We start from the raw sequence: 27,818 nt of genomic DNA, 5'->3' as shown, positions 1-27,818 counted from the left end.
TCAAGCCTTTAACATTCAGTTGATAGTGGTGCTAGATTCGCTGGAATGCTCTGGCTACTTGGTTCTGCTCCAGCAATTTGGGTGTGCAGCTGTTTTGGGTGACTGGGGTTGGCGCAAAGCAGCTAAAGCAAAGAAGTGAATCTGACCCATCATGTCTAGTTCATTAAAAACACAATTTATTATTGTAATACTCTTATTATTTCTATCTCTAGAGCTACACCAGACAGTGATCACCAATGGCTGCTGGCCTGGAGAAAGCTTGTCACCGGTGCATATCTAAAATTGCCAGTAATGGTAAGTCACAGCCGTAGAAGTAATCACCTTCCATTACTTAAATGGCCCTGTGGTTACTATAGTTAGAAAAATGGGCTAATACCAAGTTCATTGCAAGCTAAGGGCATGAGAGTTGAGGTAGCTGTACCACCTTCTGCTATGATCTCACTGACAAACTAAGGGCCTGACTCAAAGCCCAGGTAAGTCGATGGAGGCTCTGGGCATTGGATCAAGCCCAAATGGTCTATTCCTGCCTAGTGCGGAGTAATGACAACTCCTGCCTAAATCAACTAGCACCTCACAGGAGGGACTCAGCATGCGGCAGGACTGGGTCCTAAACGCAGGTGGTCCTGGTCAGTACGTAGATGGCAGAATCTCAAACTTCTGATTCTGCCTTCTGAGTCGGCACTAAACCAACGTCCCAGCCTGGTGTTAGGAGGCACATTGGTACTACAGATGTGATGTAAAACTGAGGTCCGGGTACGGAAGAACCCATGGCCACACAAAGTATGTTAACTCTAGTGGCCTGGTCAAATTAAATTTTATAAATACATTCTGCCTAGCTAATTTCCCCCTGCAATTTCCATTGGATCCAGCACTTTTCTTCCCTGGCTGAAGTGTTGTTGTTTGTGTGTGTTTTAGAGAGACAGATTGGTAGACAGACGTACTGTACTAACGGCTGTACGTATAAAGCACTCCCCTGCTGTGGTGCTTGCCTGGAAATTAAAAACACCTTAAAACGCTTCACAATGTACTGCACTGCAGAGCCAAATCTAGTGTCATTCTTTTCAAATGGGGTCCTATGCATGATTTGCCGTAGACTTACAATGGAGAACAGCTATAAAAAATAGTGCAGGTTGACATCTTGTGGGAATGAGTCTCATACCCTATGACCTGCCATCGCAAAATCACAACCAGCTTTTGAGCCAAAGTACAATGACCAGACTCCCAAAAGGTCACGTGATATTAGACTCAAACACCCGCCAGGGCAAGTCTCACTTCGATTGTAAGCTCTTTGGGAAAGGGACCATCTGTTTGCTCCGTGTTTGAACAGCACCTGGCACAATGTGGTTCTGAGCCATGTCTAGGGCTCCTAGGCCCCACGGTGATTTTACTAACACTAATAGAGGATTTCTCCAGTATGGCCTGGGCCTACGCAATTCAAGGCTTTAAAACCAACAGCCTTGGTTACAGCCATCTTAAAAGTCATTCTGCCACTTTACAGGGTGTCAGGATAAAGATAATGAACATGGAGTGGGGTCTAATGTGATCTTGGCTGCTCCTCAGTCCTGTGAGCAGGCATGCCACTGCATTCTGCACTAGTGACAAGTGGTGGAGAAGCCCTGTCAAAAGCCCTGATAAGAGGCTGATCAGAGGGTAAATAAGGTCACACCTGTACATTTTATGAGAAATTTTTTCCTCACAGCATAAGACCCAACCCATGGCATGGGAGTGGCCAACAGGAAAACTAAATCCTTAACCTGGCTTCTGACTATGTCTCCTTTGTGTGCTGTCCTCCAAATTCCTAGTGCCTTTACTTTAAACCCGTGATGTTTTCCAAATCCAGAGTCTCACATTCAGTTATGAGAAAAAGAAAATTTCTTTATATTATTTTCCCACTCAACATAACTGAAACCTCACCCAAACCAATTATTGTATTCCTCAGACTGCAGTTGCTACACCAGGGTCTCATATGGATGCTTTTGGCTCCAGTTGACAGAGCTCCCTGAAAACTCAGAATAAATGTCCATGAATGATTAAGCCACTACACTCCTTGTTCCATAACAAAATGACCTAAAATCCACAACCCCCTGAAATACAGTCTTCCACAAAGATTACGATAATATACAGAGTCTCAAAAGCTAAATTATACTTTAAAGTTACTGATTCTAATACATTAGAACTTCAGCTAAATATTTCCCACCAATCTCCTATCCAGTTCTTCAAATGTAGCCTAAAATAGTCTGACTGAAAGCAATTCAGTCGGAAAGACTTTGCTGCTATTAAATCATCCTACTGCTACTCTATCAAATGGCACAGCAAGAGCCCACACTGAATCTTACCTTCTCCCCCGAGGAGGTACCAAATACCAACTGCCTAGGTGAAAAACCCCACCAAGTTACAGAGGGCTGTCATCTAAGTAAGGACCACGCCTGACTTGACCTAGGTTGTGAAATCTGACAAGATCCCACTCTGAGGAAATAGAACTGTAGGCAACACTGCTGGGCCAGATTCTCTGTTCCCATCTCTTCTCTTTGCATTGCTCCAGTGACACAAAGGGACTAGAAAGCAGAGACCAGTCCCCACTGACTGACTGAGGATTCACTTGGTGGGGAACAGTCCCCCAGCTCACATAGAGCTTCTATGTCACCCCCACCAATAAAGACCATAAGGAGTAGTGAGGATCTGGCTTTGCTTATTTCGCAAGTGGCTGCTTGGGAGCTGTGACCATCTGGCACAATTTAGAGAATCCCCCAGACTGCTCTAAACTCCACCAGGGCAGTGGCAGATTCAGAACTGCATCAAGAAACAAGATGCTTCAGCAACCTGACAGCTCTCCATCACCTCTGTAGCCCCCTGTGGAAACCATGCACAGCAGAGAATCTTGGCCATCATTTTTACCCCTCTCTGGATTTCAGGCCAAAAAGGGCAGAGGCAGTGTATTTTTAGATTTCTGTTCCTACCACAGAAACAATTGAAATGTTACTATTTTCTGCTGGTGTTATAGTGCCATCAGGGCTTCAGGGGTGACTGATGGAATAAATTACCCTTTTTAAAATTAAAAAATGGGTTTGATTCTAATCTCACATATGCTGGCTTGAGTCAGGAGTAACTCCATGGAAGTCCATAGTTACCCCAGTGTAAAGTAGCTCAGAATCAGGCCCATTGCATTCGGGCACTGCAGTTGAGTTGTCAGAATTCCTCCATCTATACTCTAAGATGAGGCTTTTGCTTATATTTAAGTGCAAAACTCAACTCAACCTTAACTATGGGTCATCTGTGCGACTGGTGCTTCCAAAATGGATTTTTTCATTAATTACAACACAAATGCTAATTAATCTCAACTTCACACTTCTCATTGCCCTTTAAATATTTTTCAGAAAGCATTCATGAAGAGGCCAGTTCGGATGCCAGATAGAAACCTAATGGTTTAATGATATTTAAATGGTCAGCATACCAGCACAGCACTATTTGAAATTCCTCTCTTTTTTTTTTTTTTTTTTGTGGGTACAATACATTAGGCTCAGAGCATCAGGGCAAACTCTAGTTAAGGGGCCAAAAGGAATTAGAGCCAATTTTCAATTCCAGTTGTATTGCAGAGCAAATGGGTGATATACTGTAGTTCTTTATTTGGTTACTGCAAAAATCCTGTTCAGATGTGATTGATGCTGATATCATATTGTGATTTTCAGCAATTAAGGGGCTTTTATAGCTAAATGGAAACCAGCTGTCCACCATTAAAGCTGCACTGTTAGACACTGAGGTGATGATGGTCAGGCCTAGTGGTTGGAGCTAAGGGACAGAGGCTAAATCTGGAGCCAAGAACAGGGCTGGAACAAAGCCAAAGTAGGTCCGGGTGCTAGGCTGGGGCAGGCTGAGGCCTGTGGAGTTTGTTACCACTGTCAGGCAAATGATTGTTCTGAGCCATGAAGCAACATTGAGCAGACCCAGGCTTCTGTATCCCCTGTGAGGCACTTATACCTGCTCTGACAGTCACCAGACCAGCTCCTGGCTTGGCTGGAGCCTAGCACGGGAATGACTCATCCCAGCAGGAGGCTTAATCAGGCTCTAGTTCAGGGATGACTCATCACCTCACCTGCACTCTTAATGTAAAGAAGGGGCTTTTATTATTGCATTGCAGGGACAAACTGATACACATCATATTCATAGTCATAGATTCCAAGGGACCACAGTGATCATCTAGCCTGATCTCTTATATAAGATACACCCTAGAACTTCCCAAAAATAATTCCTACAGCAGATCTTTTAGAAAAACATCCAATTTTCATTTTAAAATGGTCAGTGATGGAGAATGTGTCATGACCCTTGGTAAATTATTCCAGTAGTCAATTACCTCATTGTTATAAATTGACACTTTATTTCCAGTCTGAATTTGTCTAGCTTCAACTTCCAGCCATTACATTGTATTTTACCTTTCCCTGATAGATGTAAGAGCCCATTATCAAATATTTGTTCCTGTGTAGGTCCTTACAGACTGTAATCAAATCACCCTTAACCTTCTCTTTGTTAAGCTAAATAGATTGAGCTCCTTGAGTCTATTATTGTAAGGCATGTTTTCTTATCCTTTAATCATTCTCCTGGCTCTTCTCTGAACCCTCTCCAATTTATCAACCTCCTTCTTGAATTGTGGGCACCAGAACTGGACACAGTATTCCACAGTGGTCTCAACAATGCCAAATACAGAGGTAAAATAACCTCTCTACTCCTACTCGAGATTCCCCTGTTTATGCATCCCAGAATCACATTCGTTCTTTTGGCCACAGAATCACACTGGGAACTCATGTTCAGCTGATTATCCATCATGACCCCCAAATCTTTGTTCAGAGTCATTTCTTCCTAGAATAGTGTCCCCCATTCTGTAAGTATGGTCTCCATTCTTTGTTACTGGTGCCCCTAATGAAATCCAGTCTTACTGTTCGCAGATTGGAAGCTGCAAACTCAGGAGGTGGACAGCTTCCTGTGGTTCCCCTTAAAATAACCTCCTCACAGGTGAAAACAGCAGTCACTGTGGCATAACCATCCTCAGTGAGTTCAAGGGACGAGAAAGGGCTGGCTCTGTTAGTCAAGACCTTTCAATTTTAAAAATCCCAATTGCTACCCCATGGGCTGTTAAAATCTTCAGCCCACTCAGTGGTACTTTCACAGTTCTTCCCTGGGTGACAGTCCATTCTTGAGCTCAACCAGGAAAAAAAAAAAGAGGGTTAATGAAACACTTGCCCTTCCATCTTCATCAGTACTAATGAAGTAGAAACAAATGGCTGGCTGACTGGCCCCTCATTTTGGTTTAGTGAACCCTTGCTTTACTTCACAGAAAATAAAGGCCAATTAAATTCTTCAGGAAGGGAGAAGAGGAGCATGAGGAGCTGGGAAATTGGGCTGTGGAAAAATCCATACTTAAAAAAAATTAAAAGGGCAGAAAGCAGGCTTCTGAGTTTTGTTCTTTCGTTGGCATGGCAAGGTTGCCAGGAAGGGTGAGAGGCCTAGCTATGGATTTCATTTACTCTTTGTCAGAACCTAGCCAACTAACCATAACACCCAGGTTTAGAATGAGTGCCAGTACACACAACGTATACTTATATCCCAGACTCACCAAGGAAGATCAGCTTGTGTCCCAGACATGCAGCCAGTTCATCAGTCCTGGACTTGTCGTTAAGCTGTTTGAAAGGATCCTCCTGTCATCCTGCTTTCGAGTCCGTTTTTTTAAGGGATCTCTTGATGAACAATAAACTTAATTTAGTGAGAGGCTTAAAATCAAGAGACAGGAAGAACCAGAGACTCCAGGGCAAAGAGCATCATTTCTGAAAGTACCAGTGCACTGTTCCTGGTACAATCTAATTTTGGGGACATTCAATGGCCTGTGTCATACAGCAGATCAGAGTAAATGGATCACAGTGGTCCCTTCTGGCTTTGGAATCCATGACTCCAATCTCATCTAGCATATTTATATGACACTCATCACCATAGGATCTGAGCACCTACATTCAGATGTGGGTCCAGTTAGTGTCACCTGGCATATTTAGATAGCCTGTAGAATTATGTGGAAAATATGTGAATGATTTTAGGGTCCAATCCTGCAAACACAAATTATGCACAATGGATGAAATTCTCACACATGCATACCCCAGCATAAGGCCTAACTGCCACTTAAGTCCCACTTACGCCTTCAAAATAGGTGCCTAGGCCTCATGGTGTGTCTCTGCACAGGGGTGAATTTCACCTGGTGTGACTACTCATGTATGTAAAATCACATATTTGCAGGGTTGGAACCTTCTCGAACCAATTCCTTTTACACTGTAAAATGATTGTGCTGTTATATATTATCATAGTGTTATGTAAGTTTACAGGGGGAAAGACCTATTAGATTTATGAATCCATATTCCTTCCAGTGCAGGACTGCTCCCTGCAGGATACCCTAGGGTGGTTTTTCTACTCCACCTTTAAAATGCTCAAAGGATGGAACTTCTCAACTTTCCCTACAAGACTATTCCACTAGTAGATCTCACTATAAGGACGTTTTTCTTGATGTCCAACGTAACCTTCCATTTGCTCAATTTTATCCCATTTAGGGCAACCATATTTCCTAAAGTCAAAACGGGATGGCTGGGGCTTGCCTAAGCCCGAGCTGCCCCCCCACACTCCCCACAGGGTTCACCAGAGCCACCCCCTCCCCCTGAGCTCCATGCCACCAATGGCTGGTGCTGATCCCCGAGTCCCCGCCACCTGTGGCTGGGGCTGACACATGCACCCCGAGCTCAGTGCCCCGTACAGCCAGAGGCTGGGGCTGACCCCCCCCCAAGCTCCACACCACCTGGGGCTGGGGCTGACCCCTTAGCCCCCAACCCCCGAGATCCATGCTGCCTGGGGCTGACCCCCAAGCCCCACTGCCTGGTACCTCACATCGCTGCTCCTCACAAAGTGCCTCTGCGCCACCCCCCACGGGAAGCACACCCAAGTTTTTTGGTAAACTGGGCATTTGTTTTTTGCTGATCAGTTGGGAAGAGCAAACAGGACAAATGTCCATTTGGGGGCGGAAAAAACGGTCACGACGGCCAATACAGAGCTTAAAAACGGGACTGTCCCAGCCAAAACAGGATGTATGGTCACCCTAAGCCCATTTCTCATCCTGCATTTATTCCTCTAGGCCCACCCCAAATAGTCCATCTTCCTCTTCGGTGCTTGCGCCCTTCAGAGACTATTGTGTCTCATTTGGTCATTGCTTAGCCACACTAACGGAATCGAATTCTATTCCTCATAAGTTAGTCCCTTCAGGTTTCCTTGCTGTCCTTCTTTGAATTCCATCTCATTCATTGACCTTTTTCTACTATTAAAGGGCCCAGAACGGCATGCTGTATTCTCAGGTGCCCAACATATTGACGGTTGTGCTGATGTTTTTTATGGGGTGGACATATGTCCACTTAGCATCTGCACTGAGACCACTTACTCATTAAACATACACCACTAGAACAGTCACCAGTGGGCAATGAATTGGATCACGGCCAGCAGAGGATAGGAACTCAAGAGGAAGGATGGTTTTATATTTAAAACACAGGCCTGGGAGTTAAGAAATCTCTATTCTGTTCCTGGCTCTACCAGAGTTCCTGTGCGACCTTTGACTAAGTCCCTTCACCTCTCTATGCACCTGTTTTCCCCATCCAGGAAATTAGCATAATAAATACCTATCTCTCCACTCCGAGGGTAACTCATTAATTATATTTTGTAAATGAACAGCTTGATTAGTACGCTGGGAATCAGGAGACCTGCATTTTATTCCCAGCTAAGCCACTGACTTACTTTCTGATCCTGAGCAAGTGTCACTTAACCCTTACCCTCTGTTTCCAAGTCTCCTTGTCTGTCAAGCATATTACAGACTGGTGACCTAGAGATTAAATCCCCTGAGCCATTCCCTTATGTCTCTTACTTAGGGCATGTCTACACTACAAACTTTTGCTGATGCAAATGAATTTGGCATACAGCTGCTGCAGTTAGTATATTGCTTGAGTTCTTCCATCAGCGCTTTGAGTACTCACAAGGAGTGCTTGTGTCATAGGTTTATTCCCCACTTTGAACTTTAGCGTCCAAAAGATGGGGACCTGCATGGATCCTTCTAAACTTAAATCCTAGTTCAGATCTGGTACTGCTGCCACCAACCAAAAAAATATAGTGTTTTGGTACACTTTCTGTTCCCCCAAACTTTCCCTGGGGAATACAGATCCAAACTCCTTGGATCTTAACACAAGGGAAACTTAACCATTCCCCCCCCCTCCTTTCCCCTCCCTGACTTTCCCCTCCCTGGGTTGCCTTGAGAGGCTCCACACTGATTCACTCCTTGAATCTAAAACAAAGAGGGATTCACCTTCCTCCTCCTTCCCCCCCCCCCCACCTATTCCTGGTGAGTCAGACTAATCCCCTGAGGTCTCAAACAAGGGAATAAATCAATCAGGTTCTTAAAAAGAAAAGCTTTTAATTAAAGAAAAAAAGAAAAGGTAAAATTTAGCTCTGTAAAATCCGGATGGAAGTTTACAGGGTACATCTTATAAAAACTAGAGGGACTCTAGCATAAGCACAAGTACAGCAAAGAGGTAAAATATTGTTCCAGCAAACACACATTTACAAATACAGAAATCAATCAAAAGACTAATCCACCTTTCTAATACTCACTATACTGAATAGAAGAGAATATTTCAGGAAGCTTGGAGAGCCTGGAAGTACGTCTGGCCTCTCTTAATCCCAAGAGAGAACACCCCCCAAAACAAAGAACACAAACAAAGACTTCCCTCCACAGAGATTTTAAATTATCTTGTCTCTTGATTGGTCGTCTGGTCAGGTGTCCGTCAGGTTCACTGAGCTTGTTAACCCTTTACAGGTAAAAGAGACATTAACCCTTAACTGTCTGTTTATGACAGCTTGTTTAGATGCACTGTGTGGTGCACCATGGGTAGGTATCCCAATGTGCCACCATCCCGCACACTGTGTTTTGGGAAGTTTTGGCAATGCATGATGGGGCAAAAATGAGTAGTGCTGGGGTAACGGGGACTGTGGGCTGAAATTCCCATCATGCAACCTTCTCCTCCCCATAATGCCATCTCTATCCCATCGTTTTCATGCCTATTTTGATAATCCCACAAACCCACTCAGGACTTGTCGTGGTCCACAATCTCTGACAGAAGGGCAGACCTGGGGAAATCAAAAAGTTGGCACCTGTGGCAGCAGCTACAGATAAAACACATAGAAGTACTGCTGTGGAAAGCGAAAGTTAAGATTCAGAACTCCCTTCCCTTGCTCCCCTAAAGCTTTATACTTGTGATAAATAAAGTGGGGGGAGAGCTCCCTTTGACGGACACCCAGCCAACCAGTTAGCTATAAAATCCCTCTTGATAGCTGTTTTCTGCTTGCTTTACCTGTAAAGGATTAAAAAGTCCCCCACGTAAAGGAAAAAAAAGTGGACAACTGACCAAAAGAGCCAATGGGAAGGCTAGAACTTTTTTAAATGGGGAAAGAAACTTTCCCTTTGTCTGTTCTCTCTGGGCTGGAGGGACAGAGCAGCCATGCTATAAGCAGCTTTAAGCCAGGTATGATCATAAATCATCAGCTCATGCCTAGAATTACTTATCTGAACTCCAAATGTGTAAGAACTCAAAAGTGATCAGAATGTTTAGCTAGACGTGATCAGGTTTTTTTCTGTTTATTTTTTAAGGCTTGTGAATCTCCTCTGTGCTAACCCCAGATGCTTTTGTTGCTTGTAACCTTTAAGCTGAACCCCCAAGAAAGCTATTTTGGGTGCTTAATTTTTGTAATTGTTTCTTTTAAAATCTAGCAAAAAGCCTAAGTTCCAGATGCATTTTTCCTTTTTGTTTTTAATAAAATTTACCTTTTTTAAGAACAGGATTGGATTTTTGGTGTCCTAAGAAGTTTGTGCATTAGCCGGTAGTCACAGCTAATTTCCTTTGTTTTCTTTCTCAGCTCTTCCCCGGAGGAGGGGTGAAAGGGCTTGAGGGTACCCCACAAGAAGGAATTCCCAAGTGCTCCTTCCTGGGTTCAAAGGGTTTTTTTGCATCTGGGTGGTGGCAATGTTTACCAAGCCAAGGTCAGAGAGGAACCGTAACCTTGGGAGTTTAATACAAGCTTGGAGTGGCAAGTATTAATTTTTAAAATCCTTGCAGGCCCCTACTTCCTGCAATTGGAGTGACAGAGTGGGGATTCAGCCTTGACAATACTAGACATGTTTATTGACTCTTCGGCCTCGGAGTGCTTGGCACTGAATACTGGCACCATTTTCCACAAGCAGTGGTGATTGTTACCCTCAGGAGTGAGATATCACCTACAAAGGCACAGAGAGAACAGCTGCTGCTGGCATCCCAAAGCCACTCAGGCCCGTATGCTGCTAGCCTGGGTACTGAAATGGTGCCAGCCGAAGTTATTGCTGACTGGTGTGGGAAAGTGTCCTACCTCAGAGGAAGAAATAAGGCTGCCATCCCTAGATCCCTTCAGGAGAGGATGGCAGAGTACTTCCATGAAAGTTTCATCAAGATGTCTCAGGAGGATTCAAGGGACATCCCTGTGTACCTAAACTAACTGCTTCACATGGCTCCCTGGCCTAACTTTACAGGGGAAATGAAGCAGATAACAATACTACTTCCATTTGTTGTACTGCTACCTGGTCTAGTAGGAGTAAATTAATGAAAAGTTGAGGGCTGTGTCCTGCTAAGCTGGGGGAGCCATCACTGTAATGGGAAATAAATTTACACACATACCCGAGGTTCCTTCCCCTGCCTCAGGCTCACCTGTGCTCAACTGCTGGGACTGTCTGGACTGCAGTGGAGTCTCAAATAGTCCTGGCTTGAGGCATAGCTGGAACCCCTGGCTACATGTTCCCCATCCTCATCCTTGCTGTTCATGGCAGGGGCCTGTGACTTGGGCTCCTCAAAGGTATCCAGAGTGGTGGTGGTAGGGAGTGGCTCTGTCAAGTCTGGCATGCAGCTCATTGTAAAGCAGCAGCTCTGTGGCTCGACACCGGATTGACTGTTGGCCTCCCTGGCCTTCCGCTATGCCTGCCACAGTTCCTTTGCTTTCATGTGGCACCGCTGCTGATTTCTGTCGTATCCCTTGCCCTGCCTCCTCAATGCAGTCTTCTCATAGCTGTCCACATTTCTATGGCTGGTCCATAGCTGTGCCTGCACAGCCTCTTCTCTTCACAGGCGCAGGAGAGCCAATATCTCCTGTCTGCTCCAAGCCAGAGTGTGTCTGGCATGTGTAACTGGCATGGTCAGCTGGGCAGTTGCACAGAACAGCGAAGAGCTGCTGGGTGTGGTCACCAAGATGGACAATGGGGGAAAGGCATTTCAAAAATTTGTGTGGCTGTAAAAGGGGCACGGCTTCCACTGTCTGGGCAGTGAAGTTCACAGTTGTGACCCGAGCGGTCAGTGTTGGGAATTGTGGGACAGCTGCTAGGGACAAAGTAACAGCTTAGATCTCAAATCGTCAGAGGGAAGAAGAGGAGAGAGTCAAGCAGGAGACAGATCAGAAACTAGTAACTCTGCTATACAAAGGGTCAGAGTCACGGGCGGCACATACACCTCCCATTTGAGGGAGGCTAGCCCCCTACCCTGCCCTGTCTTCCCAAGCCCTGCCCCTACCCTGCCCCTTCTGCCCAAGGCCCCACCTCCGCTTTCACCTGCTGGAGCCAGAGGAGCTCCGAGCCCCACACTGTGGCTGGTGGAGCTCCAGGCCAATCCACCTGAGCTGCCCCAAGCCCCAGCTCCCTGGAGGAGCTCTGAGCCCTGCCACAACCTGGGCCTGGAGGTGTGGTGTGGAGTGTAAGCAGAGGGTTTGGGGAGGCTTTGCCTCCCCCAGCCTCCATTATGCACTGCCCATGGACAGAGTCACTGTGGTGCTTGAAAATTCAGCGTCCACGCCCACAATTCAGATTCTGTGTTGACCGCAAAGTTCAGAGAATGGGGAGAACCTAACTCAGCTGCTTCCTTATGGTTGCACTTCCAGGCTCCCAGAGCATGAGCTCTTCCCAGTCATCCACTTCCCAACACAGCAGGCCCCCTCCATTAACGGGCTCTCTTTTGGGCCAGACACAAGGGAACAAACTTCTCCTTCTCTCTGCAATCCAATGAGACATTCCCAGAGCAGGGGACTTTCTTGACTACCTGCCTCCCCATCCAATTGTCCAGGTTCCAGGTATGGGTTCCCAGAACACAGTTTCTTCTGGGCCAACCTTGGAAAATCAGGCAGCCATCTCCCCTTGTCCTGTGAGTGTGCTCCCAGAACACAATGCTCCTTTCCTTGCCACTTGCTATGAGGGGTCGGATCCTAGAGGGTGGGTTTCTCTCGCCCAGCTGTGAGGAGATATGGCCAGCAACACAGAAATGTTGCCATTTCACTTCCATGAGCTGTCATAAATACAGAGCTATTCCCAGCTCTAAGAGCATGGCACTGTCTGCACTACCTTTGCATACTGCAGTTAAAAAAAAGGTTTTCCTGGGCAGCTTAACCCAGCTCCACAAAGGTATTTAGGTTCCTAACTTTCTATTGATTTGTCCTAAGTCCAGACGGGGGCAGCACAACCGTCCTAGACAAAACAGCCAGTATCTATCTGTGCCATTAGAGGAAAACTCCACAAGTATCAGGGAAAACAATCTTTAGTGCTGCTAGTGGCGCTTCGTGACTGGCTACAGAACCCTGCCAATTGTATAGTCAATTGTTGAGTGTCTCACTTTGTTAAACATGAATCTGGAAACATTCCCAGACGGTGCATCTGCCCCTCCAATGAGAAATCTCAGAGCATGAGGCTGAATGGGGAGATAATGAGGAAATACATTCCCAGTGACTGCTTAGGGAAGAGAATTCATTAACCATTATCTTGCTTTTTCTCTAGCTCTGAGTGGTCCCTGCTGCCTTTTTCCTCCTCCAAAATCAAGCTAGTTGATAGAAAGCAGGCAAATACAAAACCAAACACCTGTGTGCCAGATGTGCAGTTCTCCATGTACATGTGCCCTGCCAAGCCATTTATAGAGTATACTGGAGCCTATTCCAGTGTTTTTTCTTTGGAACTGATCATAGAAAATATCCATTGCACAATAAAGAATCATGATTCTTCTTCCTATGATTCTCTTTATTCTGTACCCACGCGGTGCGTGTAGGAGAGGGCTGGAGAGGGAAAATGGCAGTGGGAGAGATGACCTACATTCTGCTACACTAGTCATGCTACTTACTTATAACTCCAGACAGTTAACTCAACTACTGAACACCTGAACTGTTCTCTCTGGAATATTAAGTAAATGGGGTTACCTAGGCAACTAGTAGTGTTCACGGGTAAGATGTAGAGTTCAAAATCATTCCAGTGTATTAGAATAATAATCTGGGTAATGGAACAGTGAGAGGGTCCTAGTATAGAACTTGGCATGCACTGTTTTAATGAGAGATTGTCTATAAAGGCCATTTGAAAGAGCTTAGCCAAGTGCAGGCCTCTTTGCAGACACCTGACACACAAGGAGAATTGCTGCACTGGGCAGTGTTTGAGAAAAAGAGAGAGGATGGTGCAGAAAAAAAATGGAGGGGGGATGAAGAAACAGAAGTGCTTTCTTCATCTCAAAATACCTTCAGCCCTTTTCAGCTAGTGGATATGTTACATACACTGTGTTTGGGGCTGAAGGAGTGAAGCATAAGCGCTCAGACTTCAGTGTGCAGCTAATAAAGTTAATGTAGTGCATGGGAGGTAGCATTGTCCAGTGGTTAGAGCACAGGACTAGGCGTCAGGAGACCTGGGTTCTGGTCCCAGATCTGTTAGTGCCCTTGATTGTTATTACACCCTTGGGACTCCATTTCTCCTTCTGTGAGATACCGATAATAATACTTACCTTCAGTTGGAAAGCACTCTGAGGTCTATGAACAGGACAAGCGATATAATAGCTATGTGTACCAATGCAGCTGCTCACGGTGCTGGGGCTCCATACGTTCCTGTGCACTGAGACATGAGGAGGGGGTTTGAACTAGCAGGGCTGAGATGTGCAAATCTACCTGGTGACTCTGCCCTACAGTTCAAGGTTCTAATTTGGCAAACTTGGACCTCCAAAGGAACATCATACTGCCTTTCTCTAGAGTGGCTTTTTTCTATCCTCTGAGCCACCTCGACCTCCTTTTAGTGCTCTTACTCACCACTGGGATCTATTTGCAACCTGAGCAACATGTGACCCCTGGAACTCCATAATAACCTTTTTACAGTTACTTTGCAGGGCAGAATTTCACTTTAACAATGCTGAATGCCCATCATTAGACTCCAAAGTTGACCGCTATTGATAAGAATAGGGAGAGTTCACACTTATCTTGCTGCAATTGTTTCTGACGTTTTGCACAGGTAGGCAGACACTGCTGCATTGGGATGCATTTGGAAAATTTTTGTTACCATTACAAGGGCTGGAAACATAATATTTTGAAAATGAATGCTTGAATTTTGCAGAAGATGATGAAGCCACCACCAGTGCTGGTATGGTGCCTGCTCTGCAGCCCACAGAGTTCAATAGAAGGACTCCAGGCCCGTGATGAATAGGCTATTACTGGCTGCTCCAAGGTGGTGAGACTGCTCAAGTATCACTGTAAAATTCAGTGTCAGCATGTGAAATACACCGCAACCCAGTCATCACTGATCCCATGCAATCCAAACGAAGCTCTCATTGCATTGAATTATGGACATTCCTTGTCCACACACATGGTGCAAGGGGACATATTTAATAGGATGTGATATCTTTTGAAATACTGCCAGCTGAATAACCTACCATTTTTGTTTCGTTACAGCATGCTTTATTTTTGGGCTTCTTGCTTTCCTTGCTTTACCACTGTCCATGGCTTTTACAGGTAAGCTGTCTATCAAAGACGTTTAAAGAGAGGAGCTTGGTGGTATTATAAAGTCATGTAGCAACGCCACCTGTGAAAAGTTTCGTTTGAATCTGATTTATGACACAAGTGTACCTGACTTTGGTGATGTCACCACATATGGTTGTTGATGTTATACACTACATATTTGTCATTATGTCTGTTTGTCCACATCATAAAACCACCACAGAGCTTGCTATGGTTGTTGATATCTGCTTCGGCAATCCTTGAGCTGGCGTGGGGTGTGCAGGTCATTATCAAAGCAGGTTGGCAGTTATGTGGAAAAAGCTACATAGGAGTCAGACTCGTAATGATAAACTCCATCCCTTCCACTATTATTTTTCACCCTGTAAGCTTCTGGGGTGATATCCAGGCTTCAGATGCATGACCACAGCCGCCATTTATATGGGGAGCCAGGAATTCCAGCCTTCTAATCCCAGTTCTGACGACCCCTTCTGTAGTTTTGGACAAACCACCTAACTTCTTTTCCTAAATTTCTCCATCTATGAAATGTGGCTCTGTTAATTTTCTTATCTACCTCACAGCAGTGTCAGGAAATTTAATTAGTAGCGAAATACAGCTCACCTTACCTGTTGACTCCAATGGGATTATTCATATGGCTCAAACAGGATTTGGCCCAGTTATTGGAACCTGAGCTGAAGATGAAAACAACCATATAAGTGCTAAAATAATACTAATACTGATAATAAATAGCAAGAAACAGGTACAAAGGCAATTTCACCCAAAACTTGCATCCTGAATAAAAGACATTGTGCAAGTAGGGTGACCAGATGTCCTGATTTTATAGAGACAGTCCTGATTCTTATATAGGCTCCTATTACCCCCCCACCTCCTGTACCGATTTTTCACATTTGCTCTTTGGTCACCCTATGTGCAAGTCATTGAATTGCTTGTGAACACAATAGAGTGCACAGTACAGTCTATGTCCAGTATATGAATTGACCTCCAAACAGCCAGAAGAGTGAACGGCTCTTTCTGATCCACTGCACACTCCTCAGGCTGCAGTTGAAAAAAATGTTCATTTCAAAAACAATTCACATGCCTCTAAGTATAAAGAAGGCTGGGTATGGCTGGACTCAAGTCTGAGCTACAAACTAAACAAACAAAAAGGTGAATGTTGCTCTTTCCTACCGTCGTTTGGTTGCACTATAGGAATAATATTACAGTTAAAGTACTTTTATGAACACTGAGAAGTATGACAGGTTTCAGCATGGTAGCTGTGGTAGTCTGTATCAGCAAAAAGAACAGGAGTACTTGTGGTACCTTAGAGACTAACACATTTATTTGGGCATAAGCTTTCGTGGGCTAAAAACCACTTCATCGGATGCATGCAGTAAAAAATACAGTAGGAAGATATATATACACAGAGAACATGAAAAAATGGGTGTTGCCATACCAACTCTAACGAGACTAATCAATTAAGGTGGGCTATTATCAGCAGGAGAAAAAAAACTTTTGTAGTGATAATCAGGATGGCCCATTTCAAACAGTTGACAAGAAGGTGTAGGGGAAAAATTAGCATGGGGAAATAGTTTTTACTTTCTGTAATGACCCATCCACTCCCAGTCTTTATTCAAGCCTAATTTAATGGTGTCCAGTTTGCAAATTAATAATTCTTATTTCAGACTCTTGCTTCTTGGTCTATTTTAAACAAGGAGACTATTGGTTGCAGGTCCATCCCCAGACTTAGAGAGTTCAATGAGGAGCTGAATGTACAATATGGATTTAGTCTCCCACAAGTAGGGACAGACCCTGTCAGCTGGAAACCAAATATGAAAGACCCTCATTCTCTCCCTTCATTGTCTCACCAGCCTGCCTTCTTTGGAGTCAGGATGGAGGATGTGGAAAGTCTGTCATAACAAGAGGCAACCTTATTCTGAAGGGGCTGTTCAAGGCTCCATAGTTAAAGTTGAGTTGAGTTTTCACTTAAAGCAGGGACTCAGGTAGGAAGAATGGCCTAGTGGGTAGCACACTAGACTGAGCTGTAAGAAACCTGGATTCAGTTCCTGGTTCTACCACAACATCCTGTGTGACCATGAACACGTTTCTTAGTCTACCCTGCAGCTCGGTTCCCCATTTGTAAAATAGGGATAGTGCTTCCCTACCTCACAGGAGTGTGATGAGGATAAAACCCTATAGTGACTGTGAGGTGCTCAGATACTACAGGAGTGATGGGCCATGTAGCCAGGGCAATAGCTATGTTATGCATGAACAAGGCATCATTTCCTTCCCAAAATTACAGCACTCACTGTCAGAGTACTGAATGCAGGTATGAAAATGCACAATGCACAATTTGGGCACCTTAATTCAACCTTTTAGTGATACCACTCGGGAAAGAAAATGTGTCTTCAAAAGTCAATTTAATCTAATCTGGGAACATATTAGTATATGTTCTGAGCCATATATTTAGTATATGTTCCCAGATACTAAATGCACTGATCGTAGCTGTATGGCTATTGCAGGGGAGGGCAAACTACAGCCTGGGGGCTGGATCTGGCCCGTCAGGGCTTTCAATCCTGCCAGCAGGATTGCCAGCTCCATACCACAGTGGGGCTAAGGCAGGCTCCTTGCCTGCCCTGGCCCCGCGCCGCTCCCAGAAGCGGCGGGCACCATGTCCCTGCAGCCCCTGCGGGGAGAGGATGGGCAGAGGGCTCCGTGTGCTGCCCTTGCCTGTGCATTTCTGTATCTTAAGCTGTCTGGATTTTTTTGAGTTTCATCATAACTTTGAGTTTCCTGGGTTTGTACTGATTATTTTGGGGGTAATTACCACATTCCTGTACTGTTGTTTTTACCTTTAAGTTACTGATATATGCTCTCAAGCTTAGCTATACCTTAACACCTGTATTTGTCTTTGAGTTTATTTAGTCTTGATTGCTGGTTCCAGCCCCAAGGCTCTGGTATAGAGTCTTGGCACCATCAGTAGCTAACAGAATCAAATGGAGGCAAGAGCATGGTTAGGGCAGTCAGGATCTTCTTTTGGTTAAGAAGATGATGCCATTAAATGTTATTGCCCTGCACTTTGGGTGTGTCTACACTGTAGGTGTGATTTTCATCTCGGATAGACATGCCCATTGCAGCTCTGCTAGTATGCTTAAAACAGAAGTGTAGCCAGGGCCGGCTCCAGGCACCAGCTAAGGAAGCAGGTGCTTGGGGTGGCCAATACAAAGGGGCGGCATTCCGTCCGCTGTGGGGGGCCTGTCCGGGTCTTTGGCGGGGGGTCCCTCAGTCCCTCTCTTTCCCTTTGAGCTGCTGCCGAAGTGCCGCCAAAGAGGAAGAGAAAGAGAGGGAGTGAAGAACCCACCGCCGAACTCCCGCTGAAGAATGGAGCGGCGCGATTGAGCTGCCGCCGAAGTGCCGCCAATCGGCTTTTTTTTTTTCACTGCTTGAGGCGGCAGAATACCTGGAGCTGGCCCTGAGTGTAGCCATGGTTGTGAGAGGGGCTAAGCCTCCTCCCACCCCCACCCCCCGAGTATGTGCATCGAGTCTCAGATGGGATTGTACTTGAGCAACTGGCCCGTCATGGCTACACTTCTAGTTTTAGCATGCTAGCTTGATTAGAGCTAGCCCGGGTCTGTGTACCCAAGCTGGAAATTACACTGCCAGCTCCAGTGTAGACATAACCTATGAACCAGATTCAGCTAAGGGTCTATGCTGCCCCTGGCCTCAGCTCTCTGCCCACTGGGTGCTACTGCAGAGACTATGTGTCCCAGACAGTCAGGAGATGAATTGATTCGGCATATCTCGAAAACTTATCCTGACCAAGCTCTTATATAGACCTGGCCATCACCTAAAACTGTTGCCTACTCCAAGGGAGAGTGGTGACGGGGTGAATGCGAAAGGACTGCAGGGACCCAGGCTAGCGCAGGGAGGTGTCATTTACACCACAGCACAATTTACACATTGGCAACCAGCCTTCAAAAATGGAGTGGGGGCTAGAATCTGACCTTTTGTTGTTAATACTCCCTTCTAGTAATAAATTTTAATGTATGAAACTTTGAGGTGACAATTTGGCATTTATTCTATGAGATTAGCCTAGAGCTGTGGGTAACTTCATGACTTGCTGAAATTAAGAGATACTGTCAGTGTAATACAGCGTTGTCACAGGATAATGGTTTCCGACAGCTACATATCTGCGAAGGCATTTTAAGGAAAATTAAATGTCAAGGCGAAATGCAGACATGTATTATCTAAGCAAGGGACTCGAGTTCTCTGATAACATTCTGTTACTATGGTCTCTCACAATGACTTGATTTCAATTGATCTGATTATTGATGTGCATCCAATCATTTTGGCCCTAGTCAAAGAGAGAATTTCTAGATATTTATCTAATATTAACAGATCTGTAACTATGCAAATAATAGTGAAGATCAATATTCATGAAGAACAGCCAATAATTCCTAACTATAAAAATTTGAGATCTTTTCAACCACTTGGTTATTTATCTGCTTTCAAATTTTAACAAGTAGGAGTGAAATTTTGTCATTAAAAATTCCAAAAAGCAAAGCTAGAGATGGAGTGACTCTTTAGAACAGAGTCCATCTCCCTCACCACACAGAATTGTTCCTGGCAGCACATTTCCCGCGCTTTGTCCAGACTGTAGTGGAGTCAGGAAGCCCTGGGAGTGCCCCCAAGGTCCGAGGTTCTTGGTTCACAGTCTGCTGAGGAGCTGGACAGACGACCTGGTAGGAAACAGCTCAGGGTCCATCCAAAGTTTGTTGAAATTGTTGGAATTTTTCTGACCAGCTCTATATTTAATAATACACTTAACAAAAGATGAGCAGAGCCATAAAAACATGCACCTGGCTCAAATGAGTAACCCCATAATCTTGATATTGTGACCTTTGTTCTATTTCTTCCCTTCCCTGCCTTTTTGTTTGTTCATTATCCTCATTTGTGTTGTGTCTGATGCAAAGCTCATTTAATTGAGTCCCCCGGCCTTAATGTTAATTGGATCAGAAGCTTATTTGTAAGCACTATACTGCACTTACTGCATCTTTATTCTTTTCTGTAAAGCATATACTGGCATTTTGGTCACTTAAGGTAATAAATGAGACTATATTTTTGGTACTCAGGAATGAAGTTTTTGGAAGACTGCCCACTTCAACCACTAATTCCCTTATATCTGTTGGTGGGTGGTGTTGTCGGCAGTTTAAAGGTACTGTGCATTGTATATGAAAAATGTTTTATGTGCCAAGACTTTGACATTATAAAGTATGTTTTAAGTGAGCTGTGTTCAGACAGGATACTTAAGAATTTACATTACATTCCTATGGTTAATTGAGAGCTAGGCAACTGAATGATATCACAGATTAATAATTCCTTGCTGCACCACAAAATAGGCACATTTAACTTCAAAGCAAGAGGCATTGATCCTGTGGAAATGTTCTGCTACAATGATTTGATTTCTGTTTTATCAAATGATAGAGCTAGAATGAATAAATGGATGTTAGTACAGGAAAGTAACAACTTCTCACTATACAGTACCATGAGGGACCTGCTGGTGCATTCAGGAGAACAGAGTAATTGTGTATCTCAGCCAATCAGAGAGCATCTGAGCCATAGAAGGACAATGGCTTCTGGTTGGCTGAATTTTATTTCTTTTATCAATGAGGACAGGTGAACCAGGTAGCAATCTCAGTGGCTGGCACAGATGTAAGTGATTAATGTAAAATCACATGCTGCATGTAAACAGGGCCGGCTTTAGGAAGTGCGGGGCCCAATTCGAACAGTTTCGACGGGGCCCCGGCAGGGATGACTAAAAAAAAAAATGTAAAAAAACACGTGGGGCTTGTACTCACCAGGCGATGCTCCGAGTCTTCAGCGGCACTTCGGCGGCGGGTCCTTCACTCGCTCCAGGTCTTTGACGGCACTGAAGGACCCGCTGCTGAAGTGCCACTGAAGACCCGGAGCACCGCCAGGTGAGTAAAAATTAAAAAGGCGCCTCTAGCCAGGGAAGGGATTCTCACTGGGGGAGGGGCCCTCTTAGGTGCGGGGCCCAATTCAGGGGAATTGGTGGAATAGGCCTAAAGCCGGCCCTGCATGTAAATGATGCTAAAACTTTGTAAGGTTGGAAATCCTGTACTAGTGGTCTGATCTCCCTAGACATAGGGCGAAGATTCTTACCCTGAAGCCTCTCCAGGAATTAACTGAAACACTTAAATACCAGCTAGATTAAAACCGGTCGCTTTATTTAGGCAACAGAATGTAACAATCAGAGTCAGCATCTGTTCTGAAATGTATCTGCCCCTGCGTTGGAGGCTGACTGGAGAGGAATTCAGCTGTTCATGAGCCTTATTCACCTTGCCCTGCACAGTATGTAGTTATTCCCACCAATGCAAAGTGGGCATAAAATACCACCAAATCAGAACAGTTGCATTTCATATGCTCCATGCACTCCCTTTGCACTGGTGGAAATGACTACACCAGGTGCAGGGCAATAATGAATCAGGCTCTGTCTCTTCTAACAATCCCCCCCACTCCTCAGACCCTGCTCCTTCTCTTGAGGAGACACAAACTGAACAAAACAATAGTGAAGCTGTTTCTCTGGTCTGAACTACTCTACAAATCTCATTGTGCCAGCGTGTGCTTGTCTGACAGGTTTATCCCTGTAGCTGGGTGACATCCCAGGTAATGATGGAGACTGTAATGCTGTAACACAATCTATAACAGGGGTGAGCAAACTACAGCCTGTGGGCTGGATCCAGCCCACCAGCCATTTTAAGTCAGCCCTTGAGCTCCCGCTGGGTGGTGAGGTCTGGGACTTGCCCCGCTCCAGTGCTCCGGCACTCCACCTGGGGAACAGGGTCAGGGGTTGCCCCATCCAGCTCCCGGAAGCAATGGCATGGCTCTCCTCCAGCTCTTACATGCTCCAGTGGCCCCCTCCGGCGCTCCAATGGGAGCTGCAGGGGCCGTGCCTGCGGACGAGGCAGCGTGCAGAGCCACCTGGCCACACCTCTGTGTAGGAGCCGGAGAAGGGACATGCTGCTGCTTCCGGAAGCTGCTTGACGTAAGTGCCACCCAGAGCCTGCACCCCTCAGCCTCTCCCCATGCCCAACCTCCTGCCCCAGCCCTGATCCCCCTCCTGCCCTCCAAACCCCTTGATCCCAGCCTGGAGCACTCTCCTGCACCCCAAGGCTCACATCTCCATCCCCACCTCAGAGCCAGCACCCCCAGTTGGAGCCTGCATCCTTTCCTGAATCCCAACCCCCTGCCCCAGCCCTGATTCCCCTCCCGCCCTCCGAACACCTCGGTCCCATCCCAGAGCACCCTCCTACACACCAAACTCTTCATTCCCAGCCCCACCCCAGAGCCCGCACCCCCAGCTGGAGCCCTCACTCCCCCGCCCCAGCCCGGAGCCACTTCCTGCATCCTGAACTCCTCATTTCTGACCCCACCCCAGAGCCTGCACCCCCCAACCAGAGCCCTCATCCCCTCCCGCACCACAACCCCAATTTTGTCAGCATTCATGGCCTGCCATACAATTTCTATTCCCAGATGTGGCCCTTGGGCCAAAAAGTTTTCCCACCCCTGATCTATAACCATGTAGTGCCCTCTACTCTGCAAACAAAAACCCATGGCAAACGCCCCTAGCTATGTCACAACGTTGCTTGCTGGCACAGGTAAGGTTGTCATGTAACAGAGACTATGGTATATATGGTATGGTATTCCCAATTAGCTATTCCATTTACTCTCCTTCACTTTTCCAGGGAGAATCTGATTGAGGTAGGAGTCCCATGCTGTGAGAAACTAATGTTCCAGGCAAGGGAAGCCTGTCTCCTGAAGTCAAGGCTGCCAGTCTCTTACCTGAGAACAGTAACATTGCACGCTGCTACACTCCCCTTATGCATGTCTCTTGCCCCTTTTTTGTGCCAGGACTAATGAAGAGGGAAAAGGCAGAGAACCCTCTTGCTAAGAGGTCTCTACACACCCTACACATGCCCAGCATAGATTCAGTATATGGTCCCACTAATGAGAAACTAATAGTCCCCATCAAGGGGCTGTGGTCAGTATCTTCAGCAAAATAAGTGAATGGGGGAAAGAAAGTACTTAAGCTTGTTAGAAATAATTTGCTGTGCATGAATTCCACCAGTTAAATGCTCAGTCATTTGATTGCTCAGCTGGACTTTCCTGCAGCGGTAGCATAATCAGAAGATTAGATTAATAACAGCTAAATTTTCCTTTAGGAAAATTAAATCGGAATGGGGAGATTTTCATTGTAATGAACTGGAACCCTCATCAACAATACTGACTTCCACAATTTTGATATGATTGCTTGAAACTCTTTTTCTTGTTGACCATAGATTAATAAAGATTTTAATTAGTAATAACTGTGCTAGCCATTAGTGATTAGCCTGTCATCAGTTCTCATTAAAAATGATACTAAACGTGGGTCCAATGCTGCTCCTACTGAAGTCAATCAGGGCTTTGCCTTTGGCTTCAATGGAAGCAGGATTGGGCCTATATTTTGTAATGTGGTGACCTACTTGATTTTAATAATTTGATTAGAATAGTTCATGTTTTAACATAGCCCCTCAATAGCACCTTATATATCAGCTTAAATCCAATTGGCTCAATTCCACCCTCGGTTATACTCATATGTAAGAACATAAGAATGTCCATACTGGGTCAGACCAATGGTCCATCTAGCCCAGTATCCTGTCTTCCAACAGCGGCCAGTGACAGATGCTTCAGATCAAATGAACAGGGCAATATTGAATGATCCATCCCTTGTCATCTAGTCCCAGCTTCTGGCAGTCAGAGGTTAAGAGATTGCCAAGGCATAGGGTTGCATCTCTGACCATCTTGGCTAATAGCCATAGATGGACCTTGCCAAGCTGTCCTGCAGTGGCTCAAGAGCATAAGTACCAGCCTCAAGGAAGACTGTTAAGAACCAGGACACAAATCCCAAATTGGTGGTGCGCTCTATACTTGGGGCTTGTCTACACTACACAGTTAGGTCAACATAAGGCAGCTCATGGTGACCTAAGTATGTCAGTGTTTACACTACAGCCTTCCTCCCACCAATGTAGATGCCCTACTACACCAACATAATAACCCCACCTCAGTGAGAGGCATAAGGCTTACATTGGTGTAGTTAGAGCGGTGAAGTGTCTGTGTAGTAGGCTGGAGCACCCAGGGAAAAAAATTAGCGAGTGCTCAGCACCCACTGGCAGCCAGCTCCCTCCTCCCCCACAGCGCCTCCCATCCGCTGGTGGCCTTGCTGATCAACTCCTCCCCCTCCCACCCAGCATCTCCCACCCACTGTGATCAGCTGTTTTGCAGCATGCAGGAGGCTCTGGGAGGAAGAGGGAGGAGCAGGGAGCTCAGGGAAGGAGGCTGAATTAAGCAGGGCAGGGGTGGGAAGAGTTGGGGTGGGGACTTGGGGAAAGAGGGAGTGGGGCCTGGGGTGGAGTGGGGGCAAAAAGAGGCGGGACAGGGGTGGGGGTTTGGGGAAAGGAGCCAGATGGGGGCAGGGCCTGGGGCAGAGTGTGGGGTTGAGTACCCCTGGGCCTGGATGAAGCTGGCACCTATGGTATTTTTCCACCCCAAGCACGGCAGGCAGGCTGCCTTTGGCGGCTTGCCTGAGGGAGGTCCCCGGTCCTGCAGATTTGGCGGCACGCCTGCGGGAGGTCCGCCGAAGCCACGGGACCAGCGGACCCTCTGCAGGCATGCCGCCGAAGGCAACCTGCCTGCCGCCCTCGCGGCGACCGGCAGAGCGCCCCCCGTGGCTTGCCGCCCCAGGCACGCGCTTGGCGTGCTGGTACCTGGAGCTGCCCCTGGTGCCACAATATTGTTTTAATTTTGCTGGATGCTTTTACAGGGGCCAGTCCTGAACATTCTGAGCAGTTCTTCAGAGTTGCTGAGTGCTTTCTGCTTTTGCTGAAATCTATAAGAGGGGAGGGCTCAGCACCTCGCAGAGTTGACCCCTTAAAGCCAGTGGCTCTGTTTATTCACTTTCTTTGTCTCTACAACAAACAGGTGACTCTTCTGCTTTATGACTCCACCAGGATGCGGCAACTGCTTTCCAAATCTGTCGTGATTGATGATGATGACGATGATGAATATCCATGGCGGCAGAATGCTCACAAATACTACATCCATCTTACGCTCAGCCTCTTCCTCTTTATCTGGTTCATACTTGGGAACTATTGGGTGTTTTCTGTCTACCTGCCAAATTTCATTCCACCTTTCCACCAGCCCCAGGATTATTGTGATAAAACCCTGTACATTTTTGCTGTTGGAGTTCTTATCATTAGTCATACTGTGCTGTTTTTGCTTATCTTTTGTAGCTTCTGTATATATTGTTTTTCTAGGCGAAGATATGCTGCAGAAGAGGATTAAAAGCCATAGAAACTAAACCACAGCTGTTAGGTAAAGGGAGTCCAATGAAAAACAAAAGGCAATAATTTACCAGTGTGTGTGTGTATATATATATATATATATATATATATATATACACAAAAAATAGCAGCCAACTATACTGAGGAAATTGTGCAAGCCAGTGCCATCTGGCTCTCTTAATATAATACATCATAGTAATGTAAAATTTCTGCTATAGATGGCAAGCTGCTCTCTCACTAACTTTTACATCCATTTTGTTAGGGGTTTCATCTGAAGTGTTGAAATCTGCAGCTGAGAATTGCAGACAGCAAACTCCTCTCAAACCTTATTCTTAGACCCTTAGGGATGCTGTTTCAGCATAATCCATTTTCCTCTCAATTTGTATAGGTAGTATGTGGTCTATCACCATGGTATCTGAGCACCTCCATATCCATTAGCCTTTTGAGGGTGTATCATTGTCCCTATATTACAGATGGGGACTGAGGCAAAGAGAGATTCAGTGATGTAGCTAAGGTCACACAGGAAGTCTGGTCATGCAGAAAGCCAGGAATTGAACCCAGATCTCTTGACTATCAGCCCAGTGCCTCAACCACAAGATCATCCTTCCATTCTGGGGAAAAAAGGGAAACCAAAGTCTTCGTGGGGCAACTTTACTTTCTCTCTCTATTTGTACAATATAATTTAATAGCACCTAGGTAGAACAAAGAGTGCTTTAAAGCTCCCCGATGAAGTCCATAGGGAAACTGACTATTTTCATATTTTTGGTATGTGACAATTTCAGAATGAGGTGGGGCATGATATCAGTATTACAGATGAACATGTTTACTTTGGTAGTGCATTGGTTGTGATTTCAGGGGGTCCTTTTGATTTGTTCCCCTTAATGATGTACATGTGTAAATCTATACTTAGTGGATGGATGTGATGACAGCAGAAGTATTCGCTTTAGAAGCACCAGCATGTATGGAGGCAATTGTCCTGTGGTGTATAATGAAACTAACTTATTATTGGTCCTGGTAGATGCTGTTTTTCTGTTGATTAATGCATGTGAAGTGCGCCTTCTGCTTTTGCTCTTACACAGTTACCTTAGATAGTCAAAACAGAGTATTCCCTCTGTCTAGATTTGACACCTGTGCTCAGACATGCAGGTATTCAACAGCACCAAGATAATAGAATGCATTTTGGATGTTCTTTTTATTAAATACCATGCAACCAATACCTCCCCTTGTAGCACATAGAAATAGTGCAAAATTAGGTGTTTGTAAATGAACCTCTGTTTGCGCTTCATCCTTTGAAGTACCCCATAGCTTAATCTGATCTGTTTGGCCATTCATTTGTGGGCTCAAGGCTGAGCTTTGCTTCAAGTTTTAGGCAACAGTTCTGCCTTCAACCATGAACACACAACTCCTAATAATGTCAGTGGCAGTTGCATATGTGTCTTGGGGCACAAGTGAGTCCTTATTGATTACAACTCAGTCCATGGCACAAAGAAGTGCATGTTAGAAAATGATCACAGGTCATTCCACAGAGTTTGATTTTAAATAGGAAGTGGGACGAGAGGTGCAATTGTCTACTAAGTGGCCGGGTTGTGAGTTATTAGTGAGGCTGCTCTCTTCCTGCTGCTGTGGTTTAGTCCATCAAGTCAGAGCTAAGGTTAGGATCAAGTGTAAAATTCCCCAGCCCTTAAGCGGCCACTCAAAAGAGGCTATAATTTGACTAACTATGCTCAGGAGTGCAGGGAATAGGGACACCTAACACTGCTGGCAGCACTTACTGGCTCAAAGGGTGCACGCCTGTATGTGGAGAGGTGTGGCCCTGGAACCCCTTCCCCTGTTCCACTGCAAGGTAGTGGAACCTTTGGCCCCAGGTGTGCAGAGATTAGAAGCCTGGGATGAGGGGAATAGGATAGCTCAGTGATTTGAGCATTGCCCTGCTAAACCCAGGGTTGTGAGTTTAATTCTTGAGGGGGCCATTTGGGAATTGGTCCTGCTTTGAACAGGGGGTTGGACTAGAAGTGGTTTGTACTCCTCTGATTAAGAAATAAATGAATGCACGCAATGCAAGGTTTGCACATGAGCACATCCAAAGCCATGCTAGGGCACTGGTCCAGTACTGACTCAGATTTAAACATGCACAATCACCAAAAGCCCTTCCTTCAGCAGCTTGGGTTGTCCCAAGTGGTCTCTCAGTCAAGTATTAGCAAGGCCTAACCCTGCTTACTTTATAACAGCTGTCAAGTTTGCAACCCAAAGCCAGGGCTGGCTCTAACTTTTTTGCCGCCCCAAGCAAAAAAGAAGAGCGCTGCCCCACCCTACCCCCGCTGAGCGTCATGCCGCCCGAAGCCCCGCCCTCTCAGAGCACTGTGCCACGCCAAGCCCCCGACCCCCTCCGAGTGCTGCGCTGCTCTAAGCCACCGCCCCCCCGAGCGCCGCACCAAGCCCGCACCCCCCCGAGCGCTGCACCAAGCCCCCGCCCTCCCTCCGAGCACCGCACCAAGCCTCTGCCCTGCCCCATCCCCCCGGGTGCTGTGCCAAGCCCCCGCCCTCCCTCCAAGCGCCGCACCAAGC

At 45.9% G+C, this 27,818-nt stretch overlaps 1 protein-coding gene across 1 annotated transcript; it reads left to right on the top strand.

Moving 5' to 3' along the window:
- Window positions 1-211: 211 nt before the first annotated feature.
- TMEM272 (transmembrane protein 272) lies at window positions 212-25,254 on the top strand. The gene is made up of 4 exons (XM_045020833.1): window positions 212-294; window positions 14,815-14,874; window positions 19,986-20,068; window positions 24,892-25,254. Exons 1-4 carry the CDS (start codon window positions 237-239, stop codon window positions 25,252-25,254), a joined length of 564 nt encoding a protein of 187 aa, XP_044876768.1. The 5' UTR covers window positions 212-236.
- The last annotated feature ends 2,564 nt before the right edge of the window (window positions 25,255-27,818 follow it).

The sequence above is a fragment of the Mauremys mutica genome, chromosome 1 (assembly GCF_020497125.1).
Source record: "Mauremys mutica isolate MM-2020 ecotype Southern chromosome 1, ASM2049712v1, whole genome shotgun sequence".
NCBI classification, from domain to species: domain Eukaryota; kingdom Metazoa; phylum Chordata; order Testudines; family Geoemydidae; genus Mauremys; species Mauremys mutica.
Note: the sequence above shows the minus strand (reverse complement) of the source record. Positions and strands in the feature narration are given on the sequence as shown.

Coding starts and splice junctions, on each gene's coding strand:
- TMEM272 (XM_045020833.1), top strand. CDS start 237: ATGGCTGCTGGCCTGGAGAAAGCTTGTCACCGGTGCATATCTAAAATT. Junction 295..14,814: donor ATCTAAAATTGCCAGTAATG/GTAAGTCACAGC, acceptor GTTTCGTTACAG/CATGCTTTATTTTTGGGCTT. Junction 14,875..19,985: donor ACTGTCCATGGCTTTTACAG/GTAAGCTGTCTA, acceptor TTTGGTACTCAG/GAATGAAGTTTTTGGAAGAC.